This window comes from Poecilia reticulata, chromosome 2, assembly GCF_904066995.2.
Source record: "Poecilia reticulata chromosome 2, P_reticulata-male-v2, whole genome shotgun sequence".
Taxonomy (NCBI): domain Eukaryota; kingdom Metazoa; phylum Chordata; class Actinopteri; order Cyprinodontiformes; family Poeciliidae; genus Poecilia; species Poecilia reticulata.
The window spans coordinates 27,560,583-27,581,382 of record NC_088831.1 but is presented as its reverse complement, the minus strand read 5'-3'; the positions used below and the strand labels follow the sequence as shown (position 1 = coordinate 27,581,382).

At 36.9% G+C, this 20,800-nt stretch overlaps 1 protein-coding gene across 5 annotated transcripts in view; it reads left to right on the top strand.

Moving 5' to 3' along the window:
* The window catches only part of myo16 (myosin XVI), a 111,214-nt gene that overhangs the window by 31,030 nt on the left and 59,384 nt on the right, over window positions 1-20,800 (top strand). For all 5 annotated transcript variants that reach the window (XR_532800.3, XM_008401520.3, XM_008401529.3 and 2 more), the window contains exons 3-8: window positions 5,984-6,054; window positions 6,400-6,543; window positions 12,069-12,177; window positions 15,328-15,452; window positions 15,598-15,723; window positions 19,214-19,289. Coding sequence is in view for 4 of the 5 variants with exons in the window: in XM_008401520.3 (XP_008399742.1) it covers window positions 5,984-6,054; window positions 6,400-6,543; window positions 12,069-12,177; window positions 15,328-15,452; window positions 15,598-15,723; window positions 19,214-19,289 (651 nt within the window). In the remaining variant the exon portion in view is untranslated. The remainder of the gene's footprint in view (window positions 1-5,983; window positions 6,055-6,399; window positions 6,544-12,068; window positions 12,178-15,327; window positions 15,453-15,597; window positions 15,724-19,213; window positions 19,290-20,800) is intronic.

Below are 20,800 nucleotides of genomic sequence, written 5' to 3'. Positions count from 1 at the left end.
ACAAACTTACTTACTTTTTAGTTCCACTGTGATGGTTTCTGTATGTTTTTGTCCTCTTTTGTCAGAAGTGTATCAATTTTTAAATGTAAAATAATCAGTTTAAGCTTTGTTAAATAACTTTTAACAAGTCTGACCTGGAATATCCATTTCTCTGCCCTCTGTTTCAACGGCAAAAGAAAAGACCTTAATTAACAAGGTGTTCATAATATGCACCACATAGCAAACACTTTCTCAAGAAGATAGGAAACAGTGTGACAGCAGCTTAAAAATCAAGGAACAACGCAGAAAGGAGCTCATAAGGCTCACACAGTGGAATTTAATATCTTTCCATTTGACATTTGTGTGAGCTTCATACTCAGATATTTCCCCACTGGTAAGATATATCACCTTTGCTTTTCAGCCATAAGCATTTCTATCCTCTTGTGAAGAGCAAAGCAAATAGAGGTATTGTTGGTGGGACTACGCCCAACTCCCTGCATTAATTACCCAGTGCTTTTCCTGTCTGTCTCTACAATGAGCAATATATTTAAGTGCAGCTAAATATATATTTATGGTATTGGTTGTGGCACCAATTTTTTTGTCCAATTTCATTTGCTGTAGCAAAAAAATGCCTCTCTGCTTTTTTGATATTTTTTTATAAATTCATTATGCTGGTTTTAAACACAGTATTAAACAAAGTTAATAAGATTGTAAAACATCATGCCTGAAATAGGAGTGCAGTGTGCATCAAATCACATGTGGCTGTTATTATGTTAAAGGTAAAAACTAACAGGATTTAAGGATGGACATAATTTTTTTTCTGTGTAATCAAAAATAGTTAGCAGATTACAGTAAATTGAACTGCCATGTGAAGAGTTTAATTTTTTCTCCCATGAAATATTTTGTATATTTTCAAAAGAAATATTCTATGGACTTCAGCTCCCATTGTATCAAATGTGCAAGGCAGTGCTGTTTTCGAGGAAATGAAGTCTGCAAAGCTGTGATGTTGTGGACTGAAGTGTGAACCCCCAGATATTTAACAGTGTTTTATTTATCAGTTAGTCTCTCAGCTTCGTCTGATCTCTGCACATGGAAAAACTCAAAGAAGGGGTGAAGGAGGAAGCAAAAATAAATGGCTGTGAAGGCTCCTGGGAAACAGTGGTAATTCTCAGATCACCATCATTCTGGGATTAAAGATGTCTCTGTTTATAGGAAAACTGAGCCAATATAACATCATGATATATGTTTTATTGCATTGCAATATAGACCCTTCACTCACACAGTAACAGACAAGTCATTTTTTTCCCAAGTCAAGTCTCAAGTTTTTCTCCCCAATTCAGTCACCCTTTTTTCTGACCAAATTACATTTTTTATCAATTTGACCCTGAAATCGCTGTCACTTTTTTATAACTAGAAGTGTTGGTTACCATGGAAACACCTTTTATGTTTCCAAACAGATTTCCTCAAAGTAACAGCTAGCTGACATGTTCCGCATGTCTACGCACACACAAAACCCATACTCAAGACTAAAATGTTGAAAAAGGCTTTTGTCTTGAGTAAAAGCCAAAAAACGCCTGGCATGAAAGGGTTAAATTTCAATAAGTGTTGCAGCTAACTTTATATTATTAGCTGCATGTTTAACTTGAGCAAATAACCTTTGGTCAAGTTAAGGTAACCTAAGTTATCCAGATGCTCTCAGCAGCAAAATTGGGAGACTTGTTCTGGTGGTGTCTTTATGTCTTTGTGCTTTAAATCCTTTTATCTCCGATCCTCCTTGGTTCCCAGACCTGATATAGTTAGTCAAGCCTTTGCCTTTTTGCTGTCAAGTTAACATTGTGATGCTTAAATGCAGTATCCTTGTACCACAGACGTTTATTTTAGAGATGGATAAATCAGAGTTTTGTGGCTGATTTTCAGTCTCGACTGTTGTAAACCGTTAACTTGCTGATATTGATTTTAGCTGATTCCAGTTTAACCTGAGAACTCTAATTAACTATATGTATAATGTTTATCCTGGCCTTCCTACTGTGAGTGGTCAATAGTTTTGTGATGTCCCTGCATTATAAAGAGGAGAGCAACATCATTAAAAAAGCAACAAACAAAAAATTATTGATAATTTAAGCAGGACTCTAATTAATTAACAGCAGATTTCTTTGTGAATTTAAAGCAATTAGAATATTTTGTATGCGTACATTTCTTATACATACTTTATTGTAATTAACAAGTGCTATACTGTATAAATAAAGATTATAGTGTTTAGGTACCTGAAGGTGCCTGACAGTGTTAAGTACTGTAATCCATCCAGAAATCATTACATGCAAGTTTATCTGGTGTATTTAGAGTATATCTTCCCTCAATGTTGGAGTAATGCAAAGAAGCAATGCATTACAATGCACAGTCTTGAGCATACTGTACAGGATTTAGATGAAAGAACCTGCCTTTCATTTGTGTAGACAAAAGGTATTTATTATAAGGTGTTTTCCTGTAATCATTTCTCCTTCATTCTCGTCTTCAACACTATGTCACAATCATGTTTCCCTTTAAAGCATACTCTAAAATGTGAAGGCTTCTTGTCTATGTGCTTATTTATAGTATATTTTGTTTTCATTAGTGTAAAGTGTTTCATAATGATCTGAGGTAAAATATTCACAATGGGCTAACACTCAGAAACATGAACATCTGATTATAAAAACCTAAAACCCATTCAGGGACTCTTTCTAACTGTATGGTATCTAAAGTTAGGAACAAAAACAATTTGCACTTAAATATTCTGAAATTTATTTCCTTTTCTCTTCCTTTTTTAAGGACATCAAGTTCAGTATTTACCTCTCAGCCCTTGATCTTTGTTTGCTCATGTTCTGTAGTGTTTTGTAAAACTCAAGCAGATTTTTTTCAAATGTCACTCTGACTCTAAAAGGTTAGACGTTTTACATACTAGAGACAGAGACTGAGTTGCTATTGAGCCAGTGCCGAAGTGCCTCTGGGTATAAATCCACTGACAAATGGCAACAGACTTCTGTTCGAAAATCAGCTTGTGCTGATTCAGGAAATTGTTTACAGAGTTTACAGAGTATCTGCAAACTGCAACATGTACACTAGATACCAGAAGAATGCAGCTCTCTTTTTCCCAACTTACTTTTTGATATTTTGTGGGTTTTATTTATTTCCAAGAAACTTTTGTGTCTTTTCTGATGATTAATTGCTGACTTACTCTTGACTCTTTCTGTTTTTAAATTCAGCTAAAAGCAGCAATAATTTAGTCGACTGTGGTTGGTTGGTTTCTCATCAAGTATTCAAAAGCTATTTACTATGAGGGATTTAAAAATGATCAAAATGCCCATATGTAATCAATGTATAGTAATGTGTTTGTGGAATATATTTTATTCAGTTCATAGTTAATTAACAAAAAAACTAAACTAAATAAGTTCTGTTTACTTATAAGCAGAACTAGATTGACAAATCTAGTAACTCTTTTTATTTTAAAGTTGTCGAAAAGTTGATGTTGATGGTCATAGGTGTGGCGTTTCTCTTGCGGTGATCTTTGCTGCAGCAGATCTAAAGAAACCTCCACTACAGACACTCTGCTGTTGAATTACTGCTTAGTGAAGAAAATGCTCATTGTTCCCTTTTTTATTTTTATTTTTATGACTCTTCCTTCTTTGCACAGTCTGCTTTGGAAGCTCCAGAATAATTCACAGAACCATACCAGGGTTTTTTATCAGTTTATACAGACTGTAGATAACATCCTGTTCTTCTCCACAGACTTATAAACTTATTAAATTCATGCTATTGAAATGTCTCTATGTGAATGTTGTTAAACTGAGATCGTATCTTCTAACTTGTCAATAAATTTCTAAGGGCAAAGTGTGACAATGAAACGAATCATTAAAGTGATTTCTGGTTGTTGAAAGTATACACACTCCTGTGAAAAACTGCATATTTTATGGGGTTTTATAAAAGGAGACAATGAGAAACATTTTCAAACTTTTTTTTTTCCACAAGACATTACAAGAGACCAACATTAACTTGCTGTCAAAAGTATCATTTAGGAGGAGGGTATAAAAATATTCAATATTGTTCTGCATGTGCTGCATGTAACAACAATAGAGAGAAAAAAATATGTGACCGTCTTTTTCTAACACATACAGATAAATTGCATGTGTTTGCTTGTATGTCACAGACACTTATTCATAATTTTGATGTTGCATGTTGAGAGTGAATATTTTTGAAAATTCACATTTAATGGTTAAGAATTGCTGCAGGATATTTGCTGGGTTTGGTCAGACTGCATCACCTCCAGGCTGTTAGCCGATGCAGCACTGGGTGAACTGGGTGTGTGTTGCAGAGTTTTGTGCTCTGTATCTGGGAAGAGAGCTGTAGCTTGGCATTCAGTGTTAATGACTCATAAATAGAGAACCACTTGTTCTTTTGTTGATGGGAGTGTATCACAGAAAGGTGGTTTTTATCATGTACGAGATTAGTCGGAGCTAATTTAGTAATTAGGGGGATTTTGTCTTTTTAATGTTCTATAGTGTTCATTATATAAACATTTTAAAGCACATTCAGTCATATTTTTTCCCCATCGAGTGCATATTTTGTTGGTCTGGATTTTTTTGTTTGTTTGTTTAAATAAGGTCAGAATTAATAAATGCTCCTGGTTTGTTAGTGCCTTTTATGTCTACATATGTGGGTGGAGTGAGGTTATTTAATCATGGCTGCTCAAGTTTAATAACCTTTAGGGAGTCATCATAAGGGCTCAATATATTGAACATTCTGTAGTTTAAAGAGCCACTATATTTGTGCTGATATACTTTTGTTTGTGTATGTTGACAGGACTTTGTGACAGTGGTGACAGCGAGTAACCATGCTGTTCTGTCCGAAACACTAAAATCACATAAATGTCCCTCTCCTACCTTCTCTTTTAAACCCATCACTCCCTGTTTCTGTCACACACACTCCAGCACACCTTCGTTCTCTCACTGTTTGCTTTGTTCTCACTTGCTCCATGAAAAATGTATCAGCTGTGTAGTAAAATCACAGAGCCCTTATTTAAACTTGTAGTCTCTCTTCATTTGCCTAAGGCTTGAATAAGCAAACTTGTCTGGAAAAAGTCTTCATTTCTTTCTCAACAGTTTTATGTCAGTGTGTTAGTCGGGTGGGCGTCCAATTTGATCTTGTAGCAAGTGATGCAAGTGTGTGTAACCCAATGCCTTTTTGACCTGCCGCAGGAGGAAGGAGCTGTCGAATGTGCATGTACTGTTTGAACACTGTTCCACACAGACACATCAAGGGCAATTACAGAATGCTTAAATCCTATTGATTTTGACACAGAGAAGCAGAGATCAATGTGTTTTCTTGTCTGTGGAAAGTGCATACTTAAAGTATTCATATCCCTTTAAACTTAGCACATTTTGTCACACTACAACTGCACAAGTCAATGTATCGTACTGAATTTCATGTGATACATCAAACACCAAGTAGGAAATAATAATGAAGTGGGCAAAAAAAAGATTTATGGTTTTCAAAACATTTTAAAAAATCTGGACAGTGCTGCATGGGTTTACATTTACCCACTTTACTCTGATCTCGATAATGTCTTGTCCAACACAAGGGCCTTCAGAGGGATCTGTTTTGTGAAGGCCTTTTGTTTGATGTGTTGTGTTCTTTTGCAAACAAAAGAACACATCGGACTGAAAATAAGAAATCCATCGCTAAAAGTGTGCTTTTACAAAATGTCATTTGCAGAGTTCAAAAAGTCAAACAAGGAACAAAGCAAACTTTTGGAAGAAGGTGCTCTGGTCTGACAAACACTGCGTGTGTCCTGCCAATACCATGGTTCACCTTTTGAATGAGCCTTTCCTGTATCAGTATAGATATGCTGTCCTTTATCAGGGACATGAAGCTGGTCAGAGTTGATGAACAGAAGGAGGAAGCACATAAGATTGTAGTCATAAAAGTGACTCCTGTAGGAGCTGTTAACAGCTGGATGTTTATTCTGTTGCAGTGTTGCGTCTTCTAAAGGAGGGAGTAGACCCCAACACTGCCACTTCCTCAGGGGGATCTTTGCTGCACCTGGTAAGATACTCCCATTACGGTCGTAGTTTTAACGGTCGTAGTTTTAATAACCGAATAAGGAACAGCCCATCTATTAATATTATTTTTCTTTTGTTGTTGTTGTTGATGATGATCTCCTCAAGGCCTTAATAATTTTCTTTTCAGAAGACTCTAATTATCAACAGTTCTGCACAATAGATTTTTACAAAGATCAATTACCATGCCACATGATTTTCCACACGTATTAATTATCATACGATGATTCTGTTTCAAGGCTAGTAGCTGGCTGTGCCTCTGCATATAGACTTTTCCCAAGTATAGAATTTGAATTACTAATGGGAATCATGGTCTCTGGTTTTTCTGCAGTGTGCCCGCCATGACAATGTGTTTGCAGCTGAGCTCCTGATCGAGCGAGGCCTAAATGTCAACCAGCAGGACGAGGACCTGTGGACAGCCCTGCATGTAGCATGTGTGTGCGACCACGCAGATATGGTGCTGCTGCTCCTTCTGGTGAGCACCATGCACAAACACAGACATGCGATTAAGTGGGAGGACTGATTCACTAACACTACATGCAACAGAGCTCTTTATGGTTGCAGTGAGATTAATTTCACCGACTCCTTTAGCTCTGTTTGAGTTACTCAGAAATTATGTTAGGGGTTTGGACTTGGTTGGCCTTCAGATTTCTTGCTGAAGTTGCTTGCAGCTTGTCAGCCTGCTGGCATCACTCATCTGATGATTTCCCTTGGACTGTTGGCATATTTCATTGATGAGGGCTTGTTTAATCCAGAGGCCCTCAAAGACGACTTTTCATTCCTTTACAAGCCTATTTACATCTTCAAAAATCGGAATATTTCCAAATTTTGCGTTACCATGATATCAAAGAAAAAGCTTATTCTGTGGAGAGTGCCTTGACAAGAGCTAAGGTTGCACTGATTAGGTCCACAACGAGAAATGTGCCAGCTGCAGGGGAGGGCATGCACATCCAGCCTAGTCGCTCAATGGGTTGGCACGGCTCTGCTGGTGCTGATTAGACCCACGGAGGACTGACTGGTGTGAAGAGCTCTACAGAATCTTGTACAGCCTGGTTCCTCTGATTAGCTCCTGAGTGATTGCTGTTAACCTTCTGTTAGATCAGAATAAGACGATTCTGGGAAGAATAAAAACATCTGAAGAAATCCTTGGAAACTGGTGTTAATTCACACCAGCTGCTACCGTATGGTATGGCATGTATGTGAGGATGCTTGTGCGTATTTGGATGCATTTAATTTCCTTCCAAGCAGACTCATTTGCTGCTTCACTGGAGACTGTGACTAAATGTTTGCCCGTTGCAACAGAGAAAGCTATTTTCCTGTGAACGAGTCATGCAAACAGGAGTAAACTCTGTAGGAACATATGGTAATGGAAAATGAAGGTTGTTTTATGGATGAAAATGTCTTTCTTTATGCATGGTAGCAAGACTATGACTGTGCAACATGTTTAGAGGTTTAAAATTTTGTAAAATGATGCTTCCGATTAAAGACTGTCCTGTTGGATATCAACGACAGTTTCATCATTGATAGGTTGTGGCAAATTTTAAAAACCCAATTTGATTGGAGGCTAGTATTAATTTCTAGTTCCTTGTTCCTTCTAAGTACCTTTTATTGTTACCTGTATTGTTATAATTTGAAAGTCAGTTTAGATTAAAGCATCTGCCAAATACATAAACATAAAAAAATATGTGCTTAGCAGTAGCAGCAGTCTTCCTATCACTAATTTAAAAACATTTTGTATGAATTCATTTTTTTAATGTAGTGGTATTTTCTTAGGCTGATTGGAAGGGATTTCAACTTTAGAGGAAAGACCTCTTCAGTATGAGATAAACCTTGAGTTACATTTTGCACAATTAGTTTAATCTGATATACTTAAGAATGAATGAAGGGTTTCACCAATACAGTATTTTGAATGACAAGTCAAGATTTTATAGACTTATTTTTGTGTTGGAAAATTTGAGTTTTATTAGTTTTACACTTATGTTCTTTCTTTCTCACTACAATTCCTCTTAGTGGTGGGTAATAATTTCTTGTTTGTCCTTTTGATTTCAGTCGCTTTGTTTGCTGCCAGGGTTTTTATGGTCACATTTTTTTTTAAACAACTGATTGTGCAGCATTTTACAGCATCTTTTCTGTGATCTCCTAAACATTTTACAATACCTAAGGTCTAACTTGTAAGCAGTAAACCACTGATGTTTGTAAGAGCTCCTATCTCTTAGTCAATAGTTAAACATTGACCAAAAGGGAAGACAACAAATTGAAGAAGAAAGAAAAAAACTGAGATCAAGTTAATCTCTTACCTACAAATATTCAAATCTTTTGATGACCTTCATTTTAGACAGGCTACTGCATGAAGTACTAGACTCAGAGTCAGTGCAGACCCAAGACATCAAGCAGCCGAAGTGACACGGTAATGCTGACGATAATTACAGGTTGATTTGTTTTCTTTGATTTTGCCAATACTTCTACCTGCTGCTTAGTGAATTATAACTTTCTGTTTCTAAATAATTACGGGATGCTTCTCTGTCTGAGTGGCTGTAAGTGATCTTCTTTAGGTCCTTAATCTAAAAGGTTTACATTCTAACCGGAAATTGAAGAGTGGTCTTACCGAAAGGAGCCTGATTGAGCCATCCTTATCTTTGACTGGCACAGGAAGGAACACACCAGCTAATATGTTCTAATCTGTTCTGTCCTACTCTGCCATCTCTTTCCTCATTTCTCTTCTATTGCTCTGTGCGTCTCTCCGTGATTTCCTGTCTCCAATTTTCATGCAGGGAGACTGAATGTTTTTTTTTTTTTTTGTTTTTTTTGCTGATGGAGAGGTTTGCCAGTCGTCTCTCATGGGCACAGCGAGGGGTGGGGGTTGATGAGAAGATGGAGTACTTAGCAGCCAATGAAATTAATTCCCTTATCTTCTGCTTCCAAACAGCAGGGAAGCAGGCCATTAATAAACTGTGTTGTTTCCAGTATTTTGCCAAATGCTCCATTTTTGGACATTGACTGTAACGCTGGTGGGATTTGGTGAGATTGGTATTTAGCAAATGAAAACTTGAATGCAGGCATGATATTTGTAAATGCCAAAACACTAAGGCTAAATATAATGTTCTATGCAATAAAAGTCTCCATCCTCTAGCTTGTGATGTGTTGAAACGGCTAAGACTTTGCTATGCTTAATTGATGCACATTGTTCTGATTTCTGATTATCTTAACCTGCATTTAACCTTCCCATAAGAGTATAGATGTACAAACTAGTTTCTGAATTAGTCATTCAGAAACTTCAATTTAATTTGTTTTCATTTTATTTTGTGTTGAAATTTCCTAAATTAGTTTAAATTTATCTTTGAGTTTAGTCAGAACAGTCTGGCTAAAAGAAAACTACACTGGGGAAAAAATATACAAATATTATTTTTTTTTGCCTGAAACCACTGCCGCTGCTGCTGCTTTCTTTGTTAGAAAATTAGGAATTCATATCTCCAGAACTCTGAGACTTTTGAAAATACATTCTCTACGGAAAACCCCTGGCTTTTTCATCTACTTAATGTAAGAAAAATACTTCTGGTTCTTGGTTTTTCAGGCAGACGGGGTTTAGGAATGATGCATACAGCGACTGAAAACATCTTTTATATATAATCCTTATTAGGAGTCAATTTCTCGGTGCATTTTTGGTCATTTTGCTTCTAGATTCATCACAGGATGCAGCGACATTGGCCTAATAATGTAACTATTGTTCTACAAAAAAAAAAAAAAAAAAAGAAAATCCCTTGTCAAAAAATGTTACTTTGTTACATTTATCATATTACGCTGAATATTGGTAGATAATGCTTATTTTCTGTATAAATAATATTATCAAATGTAAAGACAGTCTGTAACTGTTATCACACGATTATTTTTATCACAATATATTTCTCTGCTAAATTAAATTAAATTGAATTGTATTGCTCATCCCTATTTACTGTCAAGTTGTGAGCTTTTCTCTGCTGTTTGTTGGAGTTGGTCTGTCAAAACGCAACTGTTGAAATAGAAGTGTAACAAAACACACTTTTGGTATGTACTAGTCATGATAGGTCACATTTTTTGTGTTCCAAGCCTCTTTGCTGGCTGTTGTCCAGCTAATTTTCAAACCTGGTCCTCTGTGACTGAGCAAGCCCAGATCTGTTAACCTTCCTGACAGAGTGGTATTGACTGTTTCTGGTCCTGGAAGTTAATTGTGCATTCAAGCCGACTTCTTCATTATCAGTAATGCAGTGCACAGCTGTACCAACTGTAAGACCTGCATGCCATAAACGACAACACCCTATTTGGAGTCCAAACAGCCACAAATACTCAGGGTATTTCTTAGACTTGGAGATGAAAGTATAAAATCAGAAAGATGAGGTTAGAAAGTGGACTGTGTGCTTGTGTGACATGTACAGAATATTATGTAATGTTGTTTTTGTTATGCACTGTTCTGCACCTCCCCTCCAATCAGGTCCTTTGCTTTTCAAAAGGTGCTTCAGACTTGGATATTTCCTGTCTTTTATACATAGTGATTAAGTAGCTGCTGGTTGTTTCCAGTCTTATTACCTGCAAATTGTTTTGTATATTCCTGCAGCGAACCTTCATTGGCAAGAAAAAATCAACTTTCAATAAATAAAGGCTGACACACAATAACCTATCAGGAAAAAAAGCATATTCAGAAACTGTAATTGAAAACCTCGTGCATTCTAAGGAGCCAGTTCTTTGATATTTTTTGTGTAGTTGAAATAAATGTTTTATAAATAATAATACAATTATGTTTTAAAACTTTGTTGAAGTAACTTTTTACATGATCTGCCCCAGGTTGAGAGTTTCAAAATAATTTAAAAAGAAAATTCTTCTCTATTAACTTGATTTTAAAGAATACATTTTGTTCTGCCTGTTGTTCCCACCGCATGCTTTATGTATAACACTTTTCTTCGTCTAGAAAATATTTAGCTTTACTTTCACGTTTTCCAGTTATGCCATAGAACTTTTTACAAGTCTTAGGCAAAATAATGTAGAACTAAAGAAATGTACATGGAAATGTCAACATTGTCACATACACATAAAGATGTAGATGTAGGAATTAAAGGGATAAATAAAATTACCTTTACCTTTAGATAATCTATTTACATCAGCAAAAAAAAGAAAAAAAGTTGATTTGGTGGTGAGCAGCACTTTACACAAAATGATACAGATTTCAAAGTATCACAAAAAACAAAAATCACATGATACCATTTCATTTAAGTTCAGATATTTATAATCCTATCCCTGCTTCTTTTGCTATTATTGTAATATAACTACACGTTACATTCTGCTAGTTATTTGGCTGCCCTCATGATGCTGCAAAGACGCACAGGTGTAGAACAACAAATGGATCAGTGATGTGTCACTAAATGGTCATATGCAACACAACCTTTTAGCATTTCGACTTCTTACATTCACAACTCAGATTTTCTTTGAGTTTCATGCTCTGCTGTAATACTATGGTGTCACCTTTTTTGTAAAGCTGAGGAAGACTGATGGGTGGAACTGGTGCTCATGTTGCAATGGAGCGGGTCTGTAGCCATCTTCATTTTGTTGAAGGCCATTTTACTAGTGTACTGACGTGGCAGAGCAGAGGAAGCACCACTTCCATTCACTAGAGGAAAACACCTTTTATAAACCCCCCTCTGTCTCAGACATGTAATTAGAAAACATTGATTAGGTTCTGAAATCACTTAAAGCCTTTTGTCTTATCTCCTGCTGTGTTGGTGAGCTGTAGTGGATGCACTCTTGTTGAGTAAGCACCCATTAATCTCTTGACATACATGGATAAATGCAGGCTACTGAATCCCTCACTCCTAACTCTCAGATGATTATCTTATAATTTATTTAATTCCCAGTATTTCTTTAAAATATCTTCAGTGCTAGTCAGATCTGCACCTGGAAAGCCTCGATAATTAGCTCCAGTTTATCTCAGATTCAAGTCTCATGAATGCTTGTCTTTTTTTTTTTTTTTAACAGGCCGGCATTAACATTTTGCTGCAGGACATCAACGGAAACATTCCTCTGGACTACACTTTTGAGGGGACAGAGACCAGCTATATTCTCCGAAAATATCTGGAGGACAATGGTGAACCTTTCTGTGAATCTTTAGTTCTTTTATGTTCATTTTGTGATCTCTTTTCCCCCTTTGATTATGGTGAAACATTTTTTTGTCATACTCCATATTTCCTGCTGTTCACAAACCATAAATGCTTAGTTTAATGTTTCATTTACACCCACGCTGGATCTGTGCTAAATGGTAAAATGAGCTGCTCTGCGCATGAACGTCACCCTGTTTGAAGGTGAAATGCAGCCACAGGCCCGCTGATAGCAAAATTTGATTTGGATCGTCATCTGCTATAGAAAAAAGGACAAGGTCAATAGTTCAGCTGAAATGGAAGAGATAAAAGAGCAGGAAGATGAAACTGATTGAGAACTGAATGAGAAGCAGTAAAAAAAATGCTTTTAAATAAAACATGCACAATGTGCATAAACAGTTATAGAAAAAAAAAATCTTTCCCCTGTTTGAATGTACCATCAACCTGCATGAGCCTGCAACAAATCACATGACAAATGGCACAGTTCTTTCATAGGATCGTGGATTTATCAAGACCACCCACCACAGACACACACACACACACACACACACACACCGCAATGTTCATTTCAGCTTTCCTCCTCCTGTTACCCCCATGTTGTGATCTCCCAAACCCACCCCCTTCCCACTGGGATTTGCCTCCATGAAGCATACCCTCACTCACATGGGCTCCATCAGCCTCTGTTGCTATAGCAACAGGGTTGTATGCTGTCTGTCCTTATCAAGTTTGCGCAGTTACAGAAAAGACAGATTGTCCACGTTTGACGATGCCAGGAGGTGGGTGCTGAGGGTAAATGTCCTCTCATTCTCCTTGATGAGTCACTGCCTTTCGTGGCGCGTTAGTCAAGTCTAATCAAGACGTTGCTTGAAGGAATTTTATTTGAAAACTATAAAATATGCAGTTCTGCTCAGAAGTTTGTGTAGACTTTTCAGTAGCATGGACGTCAGATTTATCGAGAACCTTTCATGTGGCTATTGAACCGTTGTTTTTCTGTGGTGGCATGAATGTACAAACAGACTCTGGCTCTTTCTCAATGTCCACTGGAGGATAAATAAAGAGGAAGAGACAATACATACAGTAAATGGATGGGTTTGAGGTCTTTGTCATGACCAAACACCCAGTTATGATTAGGTTGCAGCCCTCTGATTAAAACTGACAGATGAAGACCAAGATCTAAGTACCTGCTTCAAAATTAACACTTTGAAACTTAGAATTCACAGCTGCTCAGACAGACAAGCCAGATATCTTATTGACAAACTTAAAAATAAGACATTATGGTCAGATTAGCAAAAGACTTGCTGTTTGGCCACTATGCCTCTAAGAGTATCTTTGACGAGCTCAGGTAAGTCTTTCAGACTTGAAAAATAACGGGACAGTGGTCAGGTATGGGGCGGTAGCATTACTGCACAAAGTAAATGGAATGATAACGAAAGAGAATCATCTTTGAATTCTACTACCTCTCCTTAAATCTGTCGAAAGTGGGACATAATTAGGTGTTCAGCCAGGATAATGACTCCAAAAACATCAAAACAGCTTTAACTCTGTAGTGTCCAATGTTATAATATTACATCATCTATATGCTTACCTTTCTTCTAGTGTTTTTACCAAGACTTGGAAATTGTGCTGAATTGTTCAGTTTTAGACGTTGTTGGTTAGAAAATTTGCACAAGTTCCTCCACAGAATCTCAAAGTAGCATGGCTTGAAAAATCTCAAGTGATTCACTGAACCAGATTATTCTAAAAAAAAAAAAAAATTAAATAAACTGTCTTTTAAAAAATTTTAGGGCGATCATTACAATGTCTAGAGGATTGTACAAAATGCAAAAATAATTTAATATAATTAATCTTACCTTTAACCCTACAGAAGCGAAGCAATCTGAAAGCATCACATTTTTCTGCAAAACAATCTACAAGGTTGAACTGTTTCAATGCCCGCTTCTTTGTGGGTTTTTTTAATTCATTAATTCCCAGACTGCTGTGAATAAAGTAATATGTTTTTATTTGTGTGATGTGGTCTGAGAGCAAAGAGCTACATTAAAAACAGATGGATCAGATCTCTGATGTGTGATATATCTTGATTTTTAATCGCTTCCGGCTAGATTTAGGGTGGTAGAATAACTCAGAAAGTTCACAGTAAAGAGACATCAGATCAAATCAAGAGAGCTAAACACCAAACAGCTTCACAAATTACAACAGCAATAACAGGAAGTGACGTCATAGGCCTTACCTAATCCACGTTTAGGTTCTGCTGGTTTCATTAGGCAAATTAGATAAAAAATGTTCCTACCAATTTTTGCTTTAAAAATCAACTTTAGTGTAGTGCCGCATAACCATTCCTCTCTGTAAAAGCGATTCAGATGAATTATTAAAACGCTTGGATTAATATAATATTCACGCCAGTGATGATTTTATGTAAACCTCTGACTGGAATTGTAGGTATTGTGATCGTTCAGATGAGGGCTCTTCATTAAAATTTGCCCAAAAGGCATAATTTGTCCTAGCGGATTGCGTGGGAGTCAGCCTTTTCAATTAGCCATGCAATGTTATCACTGTTGATATTTTATTTATTAAATACAAGCCCACACATTCATAGCTACTAGTTAGCACATTCTGGTGCAGTATTTCATGACATTCCTGCCTTGATTTACGGAAAGTGTAATCTCCCTAAAATTCAGGAAGAAGGAAACTTGGATGATTTTTGGTGATCTACAGATATTTTCACTCTGCAGTCTGTCATCAAACCTTTCTGAGATTAGTTAAATCTGACAGCTGCTGCAGTTTATTATTTTAAACAATCACAACATGTCTTTTGGTTGAATGTAATGCTTTCACAAGCTGAATTATCTATTTATTCCTTCCAGTTAAAGATTGTAGCTTTAAACTCTTGGGTTATTATACAATTATAAAGATTAAGACATTGATTAACTAATTCTACCAAAAGTACATTGATGTTTACGGTTGAAACATGATTAAATGTGAAAAAATTCAAGGGGTTTTAAAGGTTTTATAAGACACTGTAGCTGTGTGCTTTCAGTGTCTCAGTACAAACGCTCTCTATTTCTGTGCTCCAATTTTATTTTTGATTTAATATGCAAACCGACAAGTCATAAAATCATTTTGTAATGTTATTGTTGCTGTAGGTGTAAACGTCGCCTCCATGCACACCATGAAGACACAGAGACCAACCACCATGCTGTCTGATGTTAAACATCTCGTAACCACCGGGGGAGCCCTTAACCTGCCTAATGATGAAGGAGTAACTTTGGTAATTTAACAATTCCTAAGGATTTTTGTTAGTGACTTCTTTTTTTTAATTTCTGTTCCCATTTGATTTCTTCAACTCTCTTTTTATCAACTTGTTTTTTGTTTAGTTCTAATATGCTTTCTGTTTACATCCCCTTTTTCTAAAGCTCCACATTGCATCTGCCAGTGGCTACAGAGAGGTGGTGTCAGTGTTATTGGAGAGCGGAGCAGACCCCCATCCAGCTGACAACAACTTTTGGACCCCACTCCATTTGGCTGCAAAATATGGGCAGGTAACTTGCTGTTCAATGTTTTTGACATTAATCAACTGGAAACCTAATTTAAACTGAACTGGCTGCGTTGATCCAATAAGATCGCTTCACTTAATTAAAAAGTAAAGTAAAAATGAGAAACTTACTGATTGATTCTTCCTTCACTGAACCTGCCTGTGGGCATCGGAGAGTCGGAATTGACGAGAACACAATTATCGTCGGAAAATGAGAAGAAATTAGTAAAACCATGATCTTACTTAATTTAGAAGGATAATGTAAAAATTACTTTTTTGAGATTTGCACCATGTTATAATATTGATCCCCCATCGAAATCATGTCTGCAGCGTTGTTTTGATTTTTTTCTTGCATGTTTGAGGAATACTTGAATCTCCCATCGCAACCATTCTCTGGTCTCACCGAGGACTATCTTTTCCACAAACTCCTCATTGGCTCAGTAGACTTGCAGTTCCACCAGGTCTTTTGCTAATTGCTGCTGCCACTAGTCTAGTGGAGCTGAGTGGAGAAGACGTGGGGGAGAGTTTTGGGTAAATGCTTACCCAGTGCTTAGGCACCTCCTAATGGTTGCCACAAGAGATTCAAGGATTCCTCAAACATGCATAAAAAAGTCAAAGCAAAGCTCCAGGTCTGTATTTATGAGCGAATAACATTATACATTATGATATGAAGCTCAAAAAAGTGGATTGTTTTTGGCTCCTTTTAGCCAGAGAAACTTTCCATGACTGGTGCTTTATCTAGGATTTTATAATAAAAAAAAACAAAACAAACAAAAAAACATTAAACTACTGGAATAGAGTAAACAGACAGAAGAGTGGCTTTGAAAGAAAAAGTTTCAAAACCTTGGTTTAGTAGCCCATGTCTGAACCTAAGAATGTCTTAACTGATTACAATGATTTAGATGATGAGATTTACAAATGAGAGGAAATGTTTTTTTAGAAAAGCATTTGGAACAGAATGGGATAAAGATTTGGTTTGGAAGGGTTCCAGCTGTGAAGAGAGGGATGCAATCATGTTTGGATCTTGATGAGATGACTGATTACCCTTTGGGTTATGTGCTTGGTCACTGACAAGAAGAATTTATTATTCTGGTGTTTGGATTCGTTCTCCAGATATTTGGTTTGTTAGTCCAGAAACCACTTTTTTTCTAACTGTTGTGTGTTTCAGTTTTATCCTCTGACTTTGCACACAGCCTTTCTCTGTTTCATTCACATGCATCTCCAGACCTTCTTTTCTATTTCTCCTATTTTATTCTGAATTTACACCATTAGTTTTTCTTATTTCTAAATTCCCAGATGATAATAAATTGGTAGATCTGCATGCAATAATCCACTCTACAGTCATGTTAAAGAAACGTGAGTTTAGCCATTATGTTTTTCTTTGTCCTTCTCCTGAATGCAGAATTACGATGCATGTGAGTGTGTGTTTGTAGGACTGAAATGTGTAAGTGCTTCAGACTTACCAGAGGCAGAGTGGAGGATTGTAGAATTGATTGGGTTTTTCTTGCAGTGCTAAATCACCTCAGTTCTCTGCCCTTTTCCTGTAACACTGCACTCCCTCCTGCATGCAAAGTACTCTCTGGGCCTTCTTAACATTTGCCTTTTGTCACCTTCTGCTTATAGCTAGTCTTTCAGTGGCACATAACACAACTATACACCACCTGGTACATTAAACTCTGAGACCTCTTCTACACTGTGCCATGTGCAGCAGAATGAACCTTTAAGAAGATGTATGACCCTATTATCCAGCTAATTAAGCTTTCCTCCTTTGGATTTGTGATAAGTAAGATCCTGCCTCCCAACTCCAGTATGTTTGAATCAAGGATTTTAAAGTTCTGGTCTTCAGAGAGACAAATCGTTCCCATTTATGTTGGATTTTCAGTCAAAAATAAAAGGGAATTAAATTACCAACCTGCTCAGATTGGATTAGTTTCTTCAGTTTTATAATTGAAGCATTGGAAATTAAGTAAAAGTGGGTCTTGAATAGTTTTCACTCTTTAACTTGAACTTCAACTTTTGAAATTAAACACGAAAACATAACTTTAGAAGAGTTCATGGGTATTACTAAAACTGCAATCTCTCTGGATCTGCCTAAAAGATAAGCACTTGTAATCTTTTCCTGTTCCTCTTTGAAACCTGACTTGCTGAAGCATTCACATCTTTTAGTGCTACTGACATGTGGCCATTATTTATAGAGTCTGAGCCTTGCTGATAAGCTTCACGGGCAGAGGCTGTGCTTTAGCCTCATAACTTTACAACTGTCGGCATAGGTCACAGTTAGTCTGGAGAAAATGCTGACGCACTCTCCTCTGCTCTCATGTCTTATTCCTGTGCTGCTGCAATACAAATAATCACTTCACCTTCCCATACGGAGGTGGAAATGTCTTTTTTGTTAATTTGGCATTGTTAACCTGGCTTTTATCCCCCATTATTCATCATCGTTTTAGCTGGTCTATTTTAGGCTTAGTTATATTATTCTCTATATCAAAGTTTGAGAGTATGTAAAACATGTAAAAGAAACGAGTAAAGGCAGTGAAGAATGCAGTTAAAAGCTGGTAAAGAGTAATGATATTACATATGTAACAGCAAATATGGGCCAAAATATGTTTGTGTTACATACCCAGTGTCTTGCTACCCAAGTAGTAATGGCACAGACTTCAACTTGAAATAATAAGACAAAGATTTCAAAGCCGTTTTTTGGGTTAGGAGGAAGGAGTTTAGCTGAGAGTAGCTTATAGTTCTAACAATTTAACAGAGGTTAAAATAACCGGGGACTTAAAAGTGATCTTTGGTGAAACCAGTCTGCTTGTTGTTCATCACAGGGATTGATGAATGCTTGTACCAGAATTTAATTTGAAGAAACCTTCAGTTCAGGCTCAGTTCAGGTATACATTGCAATTTCTGCTTCAATTTTGATTGATATTCTCATTATGATGTGCAAATACTTTATATTGGCGATCCGTGGTCTCTAGGGAAATTCTGTATACGTCTTAGACACATTGTTGCTCTGATGATGGTTGAGCGTTTTCACTTCCGCCCTTTGGACCCCACAATATCAGCTTTCCATGAAGTGACTTGTAAGTGGGAGGAGCTGCAGTTTGGAGAAGTTTACAAGTTTATACATTATTTTATTTACACATGTCCTTAAATCACAATTAAACAAATGTTACAATTTCTTGTAGGGGAAATTTGCTGTAGCTCATAAAGCTGACATTGTGCCATCTGCATCACCATTGCCAAATGGATGTCCTGCATTTATTTACATGTTTAGATTCTTTACAGTCCTGGATTTTATTTCGAGGTTTGATAGATACAATGCCCCCAAAAAAGCTGGGCTGAATATCAACGTGTCAAATTAATGTAGAAATAACACAACTCAGTCTAAACAGTATTGCAGAAAATAGAGAGATTTTACATTTCCATCCATACGGTTCTGGTCTTGAGTTTTCCTTGGATTGTGGAGAAATGGTGATCTGTTTTTCCTCTCTGTTTTCCAGACAAGCATCGTTAGCAAGCTCCTAAGGCATGGCGCAAATCCAACTTTGCTCAACTGCAACCAAGACAAACCTTCTGGTAATATATTTACTGAACACATTCACACTAATGAGCATTTGATCGCAAACATAAAAACAACTGCAACTGGAGGGGACGACATGTTCAATCAAGTGGGAGGTAATAAAGCAAAAAAAAATAAAAAATAGGAAAAAAAATAATTTTGTCACAGACATAAATATAGATGTGTGCTGATTGCCTTTGGGTGAAAGCACAAATTACTTTACAGGAACATAAAAACAACAATATTGTGAATTCTTAAACATTATTTTACCTTTTACCTGTTTTCTACTAACCAGCAAAAGGGGAAATGATAATAATTAGGCCACTAAATGTGCGTTCTTAGACGTCTGTGGTGGACATCTGTTCCTGTTTTGACTGGTAGCCGCCAGTCTTTAGGAAATGCATGAATAAATAATAAGTTACAAGCTGAACCAGCTACCATCAGAAGATTATGCCTACTTTTGATGTACAGTTATGGATGTCTTCTAAAAGGTCTTACTTCCCCATTTATGAGAGTTAATGGTGCAACGGCTGTGGGAGACTTGCGCTCCTGGTGGAAAAGTTAATGTAAAGCTTATAGCAAAGGGCAAGACAAAATACCATGTACAGGCCAAAATACCGTTCTGTGTTCAATTTGGTGCTTAATGTTTAAGAATTCACAATATTATTGTTTTAACAAATGTTTAGTACTGACTAAGACATGCTGCTCTTGTTTCAGTAATGGTTATGAGCTAATGGTTATTTTAATCATTTTGTTTTCACCTGGAAGATGATGACTGCCAGCTGTAGATTGCTTCAGTGATTGGTAGTTGTGCTGTAGAGGAGGGGAGTAACACACATTAAGAAATAACCATTTCCTCTGCTCCATGTATGCCCCTCTTGTTGATCATGATATCATCTGTCACACAGTTTGCAATCCTAGTACATCAGCATATCGTTTCTAAAACACTGTCAAACAAATTGAACTTCACACATTTAAAAAGTCTGTTTCCCACCGGTCTGTAAGAATGTTTTGAAGGTAGAAAAGGTTTCCTTCAGTTTGTGTTTTGGTAGAATAACTTGGTGAGTCATTCTATTGTGGAGTGACACATAAAGAGTCTCGATTGTTAGGCACTGCTAGCCAACAATGCTTTGATGATAACAGTGACCAGTAAATGACATAAGTCATTGTGAGAGCTTTCAAATAGATTGTAGCCTTTTCCATCAAGAACTTTGTAGACATCAGTGACCTGAATTTGATGCAGCCGGTTAAGGGCAGCAAATTCAGCAAACAGAGAGGTGACATGCTCACTTTTAGGCTGATTGAAAACCAAACTCACCTCTGGACTTTCTGCTGAAGGTTCACAACACAGACTGGGAGACCAGTTAGTCCAGGAGTGAAGGCAGGAAGTGGGTATAGACTGCAGGAGCTGGGTGGCATATTGAGTTGGGTACAGCATGACTTTATGTAGGTTTAATGATGCGAAGTGATTGAGTCATGGAGACATGATCTTTAAAGGTCATGGGTCATGACACCCAAGTTTCTAGCC